At 40.6% G+C, this 12,427-nt stretch overlaps 1 protein-coding gene across 1 annotated transcript in view; it reads left to right on the forward strand.

The window, feature by feature from the left end:
• Positions 1-2,915: 2,915 nt before the first annotated feature.
• The window catches only part of RAB3B (RAB3B, member RAS oncogene family), a 54,873-nt gene continuing 45,361 nt past the window's right edge, over positions 2,916-12,427 (forward strand). The window contains exons 1-2 of the mRNA XM_075710093.1: positions 2,916-2,936; positions 8,958-9,185. Of these exons, the coding sequence (XP_075566208.1) occupies positions 2,916-2,936; positions 8,958-9,185 (249 nt within the window). The remainder of the gene's footprint in view (positions 2,937-8,957; positions 9,186-12,427) is intronic.

The following is a 12,427-nucleotide window of genomic DNA, read 5'->3' on the forward strand; positions in this document are numbered from 1 at the left end:
GTTAGTGAGCTCTTGTAAATGTCTGCTTAGCTTACTGCAGCACGGTAGTATTTGATCTTTGGCGTAAGCAATAAGACTTATGTTTGGAAGTATTAGCTAATTAAAACATGGGAATTGTGAGGGCGCTTGTTCTAATCCCAGTTAGCAGGGGGCTTACTGCACAGCACGGAGAACATCGTAGCACAGAGAAATGAAAGAACTTGTTCATCACAGATTTTCTGCTTGGAGGAGGAGGACAAAAGGCAGCAATTTAAACTTCTCCTGCACTGCAGAGGCATCCTGAGCTGGCCCTGTCTGTGTGGTTCTGGTTTACAGGTGGTCACTACAAGACAATACCAGTTTCCAGTCACCTGATTTGGTCAGGATAGCAGCTTGCTTTTATCTTTAAATGAAAGGTTTTAGACCTGGTGATGCAGAAAAATCTGTAACTCTGCCTTTCGCGCAGTGGTGGAGGGGTGTCCAGCTGAACCTGCATGTGTCCTGACTCTAGCTCCAGATAATACGAGTTCCATCACGTAGCTGCGCTTGCCTTATCCTCCACCACCATGGGAGGGCATGGTTACAGCTTTCTCTGTGGAGGGCTGTATCCCAATGCAGAACTTAGCTTTGCCCGGCCTTCCAGCTGGGGAAGGGTGTTACACATGTCTTGTAGCAGAGTTAGTACAGGTTCGTCTTGTGTGTTGCTCTAAGTGCTTTTATGTCAATGTAACTTCAGTGTATTCAGCAGTGAGATACTTGGAACTATTTCACGATTGCCAGTTCGTGCTTGGAGAAACCGAGGCAGAACTGCAAAGCTGGAGAGCTGATGAGAAGGGGACTGAAGTCTCTTATCTCAGCCATCGCTGCAATGTTTGTAACAGGAAGCAAGGGCTTTAATGATGGTGAGTTTTGTAACAGTGATCAACCTCTTCAGCTCACACGGTTCTCTGGAGACAGGGCTGGATTCAGGGTCAGCCTCAGCTAGCAGCTCTGTAAGTCCAGAAATTGGCTGGCTCCTGGGGTTCCCAAACTCAATGCAATATTCAGGGAACTGTGGAAATCTCTGCATCTGCTCTTTAGGGCATAAAGAGGTTGTAAATCTCTCGTTCAATGCATCCTTTGGGAGAGAGCTGAGCTGGGCGCGGTTAGTGGCTTGCCTTTAGAAGGGGAGATCTTTGTACTGTTAAGTATTTTTCTCTGTATCTTCTGGAGTAGTGTGGTTGCCAACAGGCATCGAACTATGTGATGATAAAAGAGCCGCAATGAAAACACTCATAGAAGGGAGGAAAAAAATGTGGGGACTTCTATTTCTGGACACTTTTTGCCATTGTAAAATTAGAGTGACTAATTTCTCCTTCCTGAGAGTTTTGTCGTGGCTCTAAAATGGACTTTAAGGATGTTGAACACTATGCAGGAAATGGGAGAGGCATGGTTCCAGACACAGAGCGACATCTGATTCGAGGAAATCTTTCTTAACAACAATCCCAGCCTGCTGCCTAACAAAATGTAGGTGTAAAATTAGAGAGCTGATGGGAAAAGGGTGATATCTGCAGGTTCTTGGCTTTTGTTCCACACCCAGCAAATTCTTAGAAGACTTTTTGAAGCCCGTGTTCCCAAATCTGAATGGGTAATAATAAATAACCACCTATATTGTTCAGAGGTTTTTATCCTTCAGTTGTCATGCACATATTGAACTCATCTGTAGCATGTGATTTCCGGACCAAATCCACTACAAGCATCTTCTTGCAAAGACTTCTGGACTCATTATTAATCAATTTTAGTTTTTCTGTCAAGATGAGAGGCTTACATTTTTAAAGTAATAAACACAGACTTAGTTTTCTTTCTGTTTACACTGTTGAATTTCTTTTGTTCTAGATCTATCAATTAGGTTATTTGGATGACACCTCAAAATCAAGTTCTGGACAGTACTGAAGTGTGAGCCAGAGGCTGTCACAGGGAGCAACTGTTGCAGAGAGCAGGGGTGTGAGAACAGGAGGAAATGTAACCGATACTGAAAAACGTGCAATACTTTAGGCAAGAGCAAGGTGCTGTCTTGTTGCCAAATGAGGTGATTGTCAATTGTATGGATCGTGAGAAAGGATTGTCCTTGTTTGGTCCAAATTCTGACCTGGAATAGGTGGCTGCAGCTTGTTGTTTACGTAAGCTCTGAGTTCATGCACATGTTTTGGCAGTCTCCACAAGGCAAGATAATGTAAATCAAGATGACAAATGGTGTTACCCTTGTTTACTGGAGAGGAAACACACCAGAGACAAAGTTGGCCTTTTAGATTATATTAGCCATGAAAAAGAGGACTAAACCCTGTTATATTTTTCTGCCCTAAATCTGGAATAACTATTACTTTATGGCAGTTATTTTTGTATAGATGTGCTGTAAGGGAGTTGCAGACATTTCCACATCCTATTATGGTTTGCCTTTGCAGCACAGTAGACTTACCCAGGCTTTGTGCGAAACACCAGTGTATACGGATGTATTTCAGCTGCCCCTTGGTACCATTTACTTTGCTGCCTTTCTGCAGGAAAGGTGTAATGATTCCTATCTGAGGTTTTGCATCCACTTGTAGGATTTATCTGGAACTTCTATTTTAGATTAATCTAGATAATGTCCCTTTAATAAATTTTAAACTGATGGCTCCAAATATCTGCTGTTATCTTAATATCTGTCACTAACTCAAGCACTGTTTCTGTTCTTTTTGTACGCTACAGGGCTTTCCCCTTTACCTTCAGTGAAGGAAGCTTGGATCTTTACACAGCAGTGTGTTCACAGTCTAACCTGCCTACCCATTAGTCTCTTACATAATATTCTCATTATCCATCTTTACCGTAAACATTGTAATCCTTTTGCTTCTACATCGCAGGTTCAACAGTGTGACCACTCTCTTGCTTCATATACTCACAGCAAAGCCTCCATCTGTCTCATGGATTATAGATCTAAATTGGTAACTATCACTTGCTTGCAATATTTATTAGCAGTTATGTTAATTGCTGATATTATGTTTTCTACTTCTGATAAATCTCTTTTGTAGTACTAGCATTTGTCTAAGACTCCTTAAGGTCATGGCCTTATTTCCTTTATGAGCTTTATTCTTAGGACAGTGTACATTGGCTGTAAAAAAAATTCCATTAGTTGATAGAAACCTGATTCAGTATTTAATTTAATCCTTGAAAAAGAAGAACACAATTTTTTTTTTCAGGTGACAGAGCACATAAAGGAGTGAGTTTTTATAATAGAGAATTGACATAGATGTGTAATTTGTGAACTAGAGTATTTTTAATGTAGAAGCACTTTTTAAGACTTCTGGGGGAAAAAATCCCACAAGGTATTAACTCTTTTGAAAAGAAGTTATGCTGCATGTCAGTAATGTCTCTCATGGATTGCTGCTAAACTGTAAATATTAGAGATGAAGAAATCATTTGGTTTAGCTACTTTTTTGTTTCTTCCTACCACATAACTTACAGAATAGTTTCCACAGTCCTTTAGCACCTTTAGAGCTGTCTACAATGCTCCTGTGCTGTGTAAGAGCCTTGGCAGATGTGTGATCTACTTGACTTTAGCACAATGTATGGACTTTATTACTATGTACGTGGGTTTCTTTTTTAACTTCTACTTTTATTTAGCCTCATTAGTTCTGCTTTTACTAAATGAGTGTATCTAGTAATCTCTTTTCTTCCTTCCACACTCCTCAGTGCCTATGGATAGCCAGAAGTCTAACAGGTACAGCTGTGTTTGTGACTGTGTCCCTTCTCTTGTTGCCTGCTGTTACCACTTAATTCCTTTTGGACTGATAGTCGTTAACTTCTTTCTCAGTTTTTCTCTGTTGGCTGATCTTGAGCACTGGAACTCAGGAACAATAAAATGGAAGTAAGAAAAAGGAGGTTTGGACTCTGAAATAAAGGAATGGTTTAACACTGGTAGCTCTGTATGGCAGTAAAATAGTATGTCAGGAGAAACAGCAGAGGCTCAGTTGCTGAACACACATAAAACGAGGCTGGACCCAGCCTGGAGTAGCATGCTGTCGTAAGATCTTTGACACTTAGCAATACAGAGGGGTGGTTTCACCCCCATCTTTTCATCTGCCTAGTAAAAGAAATGTGTGTGTGCTAGTGGATGATGATGAAATGGTTAAACAGTCACATTTAAATTGACACTGGTCCTATGTAACACAAAACTATCTAGTAAATTTCAGGTTTGGCTTTACAAATAAAGCAGTGACAAATAGGAAAAGAGATGTTTTTACTGTTAGAAATGCACAGAACTTGTAACATACAGAATACAGAGGTTCGTAACAAGTTGAAATTGCAGGTATGTCTTCATGTGTAGTTTGAAGTATAAGTTCCATCCGTGTGACCACATTTCATGGCTAACTGAGGTGACTGACAGCAGACAAGGAGACCCTTTTCCAAAGCCTATTCAGACTTCTTCCTCGCAATGTCATGAGAGAGAGTGGGATGTGGAAATGGCTGTGTCTGTGAACAGACCCATGTGGTTGCTAATAAACTTCCAAGGTAATGATCAGATTTCTTGTTTCTTGTCTGTGAGTGGGTAAAGAAGAACAGTCCTCCATTAGTTTGTAGCCGAACTGATAAAGGCTAGAAACACTTGAATTCAACATTACTTTTTTTCTGGAAATAAATGGATGGCAAGATATACTAGTTGATTTCTAGGCAACACCATCAGCTTTAGACAGTTAATGAACTGCTTTTCACTGAAGTTGGCTGTAGGCAGTAAATACTGCAGAACTGGGCAGCCGTGACCACTTTTATGATGTGTAAGAGCAGTAACACTCTGATGGTTTGTGTTGCACTACAAAACAGTTTGATTCTTCACCATGATGCTGGTCACAGATTAAAGAGCACAGCTGTGTGGAGCAATCTATATGACATTTCAGTGAGTACTAAAAGCAGTGAAATCTGGTTTCCCGTGGAGGTGTCTTATGGTGATAGGCTTCTTTTTTTTAAACTTCATTGGACCAAAATAGAAAATAAAGGCAGGAGAGACACCTTGACTGAGGAACATATTCTTTGGTGGCTAATAAGCTCTGATTAAGATTTTATTGCTTTAGAGCGTTTGTAGCATCCTCCTCCTATGTGGTTTCTCTGTCTAATAAAAGACAAGCTCACACTGCAGGCTTTTTCCTCAACAGGGAAATAATAAGGTATCTCATAGCTACATAAACTGCCTATTCTTGCAAAACTAGCTGGAAGTGGATGTGTTTGAGACCTTGTTCCCATTGCTAAAGCATATGGGGAAAACAGGTTGTCAATATTAGTATGCTCTTAGCTACAAAGAAGTGGGATACCCAGGTAAAGAACTAAAAGATGCAAGGTCTCATACCAAAGTGTTCTCAAGGACAATCTGATTGGCAGCTTTTTCTTCTCCTGTGTAATAGGTTTTCTGTAATGTAGCTAAATCTTTCCTGTATAGGTAATTTCTTGAAGATTATTCCAAGGCAGTCAAAACGGAAACAGTCATGAGCCTCTCTTTTGTACTCTGTGTGCCAGTCGTATTTGACTTGGTCTTCCGTAACAAAACCCTGATTAGTCTGCACGTGCTTGTAGAACAGCAGAGTTGCTGCTATTATTTGGAGTCATCCTAAGCAAAGAGCGTATGTAGTTGTGTACCCAGAGAGCAGGGGGTTAACTGCCGACTAAATGTCCTTTCAGCAAGGAGGGAATAAAATCCTCTGGGAGCGATGGCTGTGTGAGCTGTTCTGATGAGTTGGACAGGAGCTGCCTGACACGGGGTCGTTGTCACCTTTTCCCGCCGCTGCTGATGCTGAATCTCTGCCGGGTGCGGAGGGCCTGCAGGAGATGTGATTTCATGGACCTTTCTCAGTAGCATAGCAACTGCCATCGCTTCCCACCGCTCGGTCCCTGCCGCTTGGCTCCCTCAGCCGTGCTGGATCAGGAACTAAACCAACTTTGAAAACAGCCGTGCAAAACAGGAGAAGTTGTGGGAGGATTTATTTTTAACTGGGATCTCTCTGTTCTCTGAACCAGCTCTCTGCAGGGTCCTCAGGACTGGCATAACTAGGGAGTACTTGGAGCAGGGGTGGGACAACAAGTGGGAAAGAGGAAGGGAAGGAAGGAGAATTGGGAGAAAGGTCTGCTGGTTCCTGGCTTCAGGATTCAAGCACAAATTCAGGGGCAGCCCTGTGAATGCTTTCAGAGTACTGCTTCAGTAATGATCTGCAATGAGAGTAGTAATCAGTAATTAGTACGGAAGTCCTTTCAGTTTCACTCTATTGACCAGAGGAGGGGAAAGGGAAAAGTCAAATTTAAGAAAGGGGGTGGAATTTTCTTTGACGTTTTGATGCTCTGGTGCTGCCTCTAATAATTCAAGGAGCCGGCCTGCAGCATCTTCAGTGTAGCATAGTGGCACGCACAGGCCAGCGAGTGTTGTGCTTCTATGACAACAGCCCCGTGTTCTGTGCAAGTATCATTTGATCTTAGTTTCTGCATTGTGCTTCTAACAAAGCTGCTCTAGCTGGCCACATTCTGTAATTGCTTTTTTAACTGAGATCTGAAAGTTGCATTTGTAGCCAGGTACAGTTTTGATTATAGCAATTTAAGGGGTTTAATAGAAGCAGCAGTGTTTCATTTAACAGATGAGCTTGGAGTGTGTGGATGGATTCTGCAAAGGCAGGGGTGGAAAGAAGATATCGATTCCTGTATGATTAGTGGGCTACTTTTTTGTTAAAGGTCTACCTCTGAATCTTTAAATGACCAGGCTTCAAGCGATGAGGGCATCTCACTTTTTTCAAGTCTCTGTGAGCGGAATGGTGAAGTAGAGATTTTTAATTGTTTTTTTTCTTTAGTAAGTGCACATGTGTTCTGAGGAGCATTTGTGGAAGTTATAAATGTGTATGAGGAAGATAAATTACTCAAATAGAGAACAACTTACTGTCTTCCAGCTTGGTAATGGTACAAATCAACTAATCGTTTGGATTCGTAATTTTTGCAGCTGAGATTTCTAATGTTTGAACTGAGGCAGTGAGTGCATTGGCCTAGAGTGTGTGTGTCTAAGTCCGTTGGATGTTTAATTCTTCATTTTAGAAATTCCTGTTAAGAACCACAAGGAATGAGTAGGCAAGCCCTTTTCTGATACACTGGTGAGAAGAAAATTTTTACTTGGGTTTTCTGGAGTGCTTGCAAAGGACTGTAGTCTTATGGAATAGCAGCTAAAGTTCATAAGAGTATGTATCAGAATTGTGTTGTATCCTATGGAGAATCACTTGTGGGAAGGTTTTACTGCATTCAGTGCAGCTGCTGACTATTGAGCTACGGATAAAGTTCTTCAGAAACTGTCCTTGTTAATGCAGTCTGTGAACGAAATGTCTGCTGCACCAGCCCTTTTCTGTGTGAGAAAGTTGCGTGTGTTTAGTCAGAGATAAACTCATGGATATTTTACTGAAGTTTACGCTGGGTTGGTTTTGGTTTCTTTTCCCTCTGTTGGGAATTTAAGTTAAATTGTCGTCTCAATTTAAATTACTTTTGGACAGCATTTTGGTTTATAGCTGTTTAACTACAGTGAGTTTCAAACTGCTTGTTTTGTTTTTTCAGTGAGTGAGTGAAGTCCTGCATGCAGGTGAGACTTGCTAAGAAGGAAAGTATTTAGGCACATGGTAAGAGTAGACATTGGTGGGAGTTTTGTTCCCAAAGATGCCCACAAATCTGAGTTGAGGGGAAAATTAACTTATTTCTTTGGCTGCCAGGGGAAGAAGAGACTTTGGTCTCCACTCAGTGCTTTCTGACACTGCACAAAAGCAGCACATGTCTGAGTTTGGATGAGTAGCTGCTGCTGAGACCCATGCTATCATTGCCCCAGTTTGCACAACCCCCTGACTAGTTATAGGAGGAGGTGGGGGAGCCTAGACCTTTGCTTGTTTGATGTGGTGTAGATCTTGAAACAGCATTAGAGATTAAAAGTGCGATATATCTGTTAAAAGATAAAGTTTCCTTTTTTTTTTTTCTCCTCTGGAGTAATTTGGCCTGTGTAGTTGTCTTCTGCTCTGTACAAACAGAGATGAAAAGTCAGGGCCTTGCCTTCTCCCATGGAGTGTCTGAGCTGTGTACGTTAAAGCAGCCAGGGCTGTTCAGTGAGTTCCACCTGTCTTGATGTTTCAGATTCTGTGGTTGTTTTTTGGTTTCTGAATCCAGTTCAGGGTCACAAGAGAAGGAAGGATCTCTGAGGCTGCATTTTCCCCCCTCCCCACCCCACTAACGTCCCCAACTCTCACGTCCCCATAATAAAAAGTGATAATTTATTCATTCCAAATGCTGCCTGCAGCCCCACTGAGCCATGTTTTATGCAGGTGCTGTGTATTTTAATTGCAGTCTTGAGAGTAGATAGGTGTTGGATGGATTGAAATTTTTTGGCTGAAATTCCTGGTGTTTCATCTTCTCCCATTGCTTTCCCCCCCCTTCAGTAAATGTTGAGGACAGGACTTTTCTAAGGATAAAATAATGGTGTTGCATGTGCTAGAAAAGCAGATTTTTTCCCTAGCAGTCATAAAAGGAATTATTTAGGTTTACCTGCTTTGGAGGCTGCTTAATGAATTGCATAGTTGGATGCACTGTCAAAGATTTTAGTTCTTGGTTGCAGTACTCCAGTTTTTTGGAGCAACAGAAGTGGCATCCTGCCACAGGAGTAAAGAATGCTGTTTCCCCACTAGTATTTGAACAATCTGCAATAGCCATCTGTTATTCTTTCAAATGCAAAGTTGTGCAACAGGTGCATTTCTTGGGTTTGGAAATCTTACCAGTATAAGTGGATAATAGAAATTTAAAGCCAGGATTTAAAAGAAGATTTCAAGATGTGTTCCTCTTTATTCAGCAGATATAGTGGTTATGATATTAGAAAGAAGAGAGATAAGCTAAACATATGGTACACAGTTACGGAAAACAAATGCTGAACTGTTCCTAAATCTGTTCTTTTTCAATGTTTGTCATTTTCTTAGATGGCTTCAGTAACAGATGCCAGATACAGGCAGAAAGATACTTCAGATCAAAATTTTGATTACATGTTCAAACTCCTGATCATTGGCAACAGCAGCGTGGGCAAAACATCCTTCCTCTTCAGATACGCTGATGACACTTTCACACCAGCCTTCGTTAGCACAGTAGGAATTGACTTCAAAGTAAAAACAGTTTATAGGAATGACAAGCGGGTGAAACTGCAGATTTGGGTAAGTGCCAACATTTTCAAAAATGCTTTATCCCAGCAAAGATACAACGGTAAGAAATAACGGTAAGCTTGTTTGGAAGTAGGTTTTTGAATGAATGTAGATTTTGATAGTTCATAAGTTGTTTTTTGTGTGGCTGTATCATTTGTATCCCTGCAGTACAGCTGAGTAAGCTCTCTTTGTGTTGCTGTCTCACTCAACTGGTGGGACTTGTGATATGGTCTTAAGCAGCTGCTCTACGTTCTTGGGAGTCTCAGTGTACTATTAAACTGCAACAAACCCAAAGCAGGTCTAGAGCCCTTTAGTAGCACTTTGTGAGTGAGCACTAATAGGTGAAGAAATTCAGCGAGCGCTTAATGAGTGAACTCTAGGCATAGTTTCTACTGTCAGCTTATGTCCTCCAAATAAGATACTTGTATCTTCCTGCGACTTATGTGCCTGCTCAGCAGCGCCAAGCCAGCTCAGTTCATCCATCCAGGATTCCTCAGGAGGGGAAGACAGAGGTATGCTTCAAACCATTTCTGCTGACACAACTTCTTGGTAAATCAAACGGAAAGAGAAGTTGTGCAGGTAAGCTGGAGGCTCTCTCTGCTCAAACACCCAGTCATGGGACCTTTTCAGACTTTTTGAATTACAGCATCCTAGCCCACTTTAAAAAAAAAAAATGTTCCTGAGCTGCAATTGTGTCAGTAGCTCATGATGTTCCTTTTTATGGAAAGCAACTGTTTTCTTTTATTCTACTTGCTGGCAAGTGACTTAAATCCTACAGTGTGAATGCAATTTATCCTGATGGTGCGTAAACCCTCTGTGTCCCAGTGAGTTACTCAGCATGTTTAAAAAACCTAGGCTCAGATTGCTGTGTTTTAAAGTACCAGGGGGCTCCAGCTGGAATTCCCATTTGCAAGATTCTTCTCTTCTGCCTTGCATAATAAGAAAAGATCTCAAATAGAAGATACAAGGCTAATATTCTCTTAAACAATTTCAAATGAGTTAGCTCACTAACTCAAAGTAGCTGTCTACTTAGTGCTTTCTTCCACAAGTTAAGCTTCAAGTTCAGGCTTAAGGATGAGTTGAAACTGTATAGCGTTTCTACCCAAATCCTGCCCCAGCTACAAGCATAGTCTTCTAATTGATCTATATACACTTGATTTATAATTAATCTTTAATTGTGGCATTTAAATGTAATATTATAGTAATGGCATTGGGGTTTTTTTAATTTATTGTGATGATCTTGAATAGTCGCAATAAAAGAGAATCTAAAATGAGGAATTTTTTTTTTTTTAACTGCAACAGTATGATTCATTTTATTTTTGTGTTGCTGGGTACAAGATACAACAAATTATTTCATACAAGATCCTTTTGTTGCAAAATTCTGGCATTGAAACTAAGGTACATGACCTGACATGAAACTGATTTAATTTAGGATCTTGGTAATAAGAATGTTTGTACCTCAGGACCCTTAAGCAACTAAAGATGATTTCCATCCAGTTTGTCTTAATCTTGGAACATGAAATTCTCTAATAAGTTGTGTAAAAGCAAGACAGAAAGCATTTGGTTTTTTTGCAAAGATACTGGGATTAAAATAAATTAAGCAATAATCTTAAAACTGTTTGAAGGCATTGGGGGGAAAAAGGCTTTAATAACCTTAAACGACTTATGAAGAGACGTCAGGTGGATTCCTCAGAGGGTGCTATCTATAGGACCTGTAATATTGGAATTACCAACAACACTGTTGATTTAAAATTTATTTTCAAGAAAAGGTTCGTGTAAGTGTGTGACAGTTCCAGAATGACTCGTGTTCTTTTATTCTCTCCTTCTGTGCTCCTTGCATGGATCCCTGATGTGAGTTGTGATTTAAGGACCTTAACAAAAACATTCAGTGCATACCTCTCTAAAAAACACAGTATTTGAACTCGTTTACCTCCTGCCTGTCCTGAGACTAAACTTGTAATTTCAGTGTATTCTTCAGGGTACCTGTAGTAGTAGTGGGGGCCATTATCATACCAAAACTATATGTTCCTATGTTTAGGAAGGAGGAGTTTTCTTACCAACCTGTCTTCCAATTACTTTTTTTAAACGATTTACAGCTGCTGTTGAGTTTTGGTGAGAGTGGGATCCTGCAGCTCCATTGAACGCTTTGCTTTTACTTACAAGTTTTCAGTTATGTTGACTTTCTTTTTTTTTAAATTATGCTCCCCCTAAGCTTGATATTAAGTCTTACCTGAATCATGTTTAACATTAAACTAAGTGAAGAAGGAGAAGGTACAAGTGTTTAAATTAACCACTTCAAATGTCTTTATAAAATCCAGAGAGGAGCACTTCTAGGAACCTCTCGTGTTCTCTGCTCTGTGGAGCCAGGTCTCTTTCAGTTCATGGGTGCTTGTGGAGCTCTTCTTAAGTGTATGCAGCTGTGGTAGACTGGAGGTGCTCAAGGGCTATGCTCAAATAACCTTGGTTTGTGCCCTACAAATCTCAAGGCAGGGGGGAAGTTACTACTGCTGTGCTGTGATCCAGAGAGGTCAGTGATCATTGGGACTTTCTACACTGACTTTGGCCTGTGTTGAAGAGAAGAGCAGAATATTTGGGTGTAGGACCCCAGCTGCAAACAGCTCCTTAGGTTTTCTTAAAGCTAAGAGAAATGCACACCGCTTCAAGTGCCAAGCAGCTGCATGTAAAGGCTAACAGCGTGTTGCTGTCAGTAAATGTCTTTCTGACCTATCTTGTGGTTAATATCTCCAGTAGAATTTGATGAGCATTTTTAACAGATCTAGCTTTTGTGTTTGTGCTGAATTTGAGGAAGTCCGTATTTTGTGAATCAGGATTTGACAACCTGCCAGGTATAATGATCAAAAAAGAGCACTGCTCTCTTCAGTTTTGATGGCATTAGTGGGCCTCTTGCTTTGTTGACATTAACACCTCAATCACCCAAATTGATATTTTAATAAGATTCGTATCAGTTATGCTAGTCACCTAGCAGTCTGGGAAATGATCTGCTTTGAAAAGACTTGAAAGGAATATCTCTTGAGTTTGAGAGGAATGGGACACAGCAAAGACATTCATGGTGTTTTTAAGGTAGAACGATAGCTCTGCTGCTAGAGAACGAAACAGTAAAATGGTCTGGAGAGGCGTTATGTGAAATAATGGGTGTGGGGGGTGTGGGTGTGTTTCTTCATTAAAGAACTCCAAGATCAGTTGACTGTGCTTTAATTTCAAGTCTTTTCTGTCTGGTTTAGGAATGGTGGTTC

This window comes from Pelecanus crispus, chromosome 5 (assembly GCF_030463565.1).
Source record: "Pelecanus crispus isolate bPelCri1 chromosome 5, bPelCri1.pri, whole genome shotgun sequence".
NCBI lineage: Eukaryota > Metazoa > Chordata > Aves > Pelecaniformes > Pelecanidae > Pelecanus > Pelecanus crispus.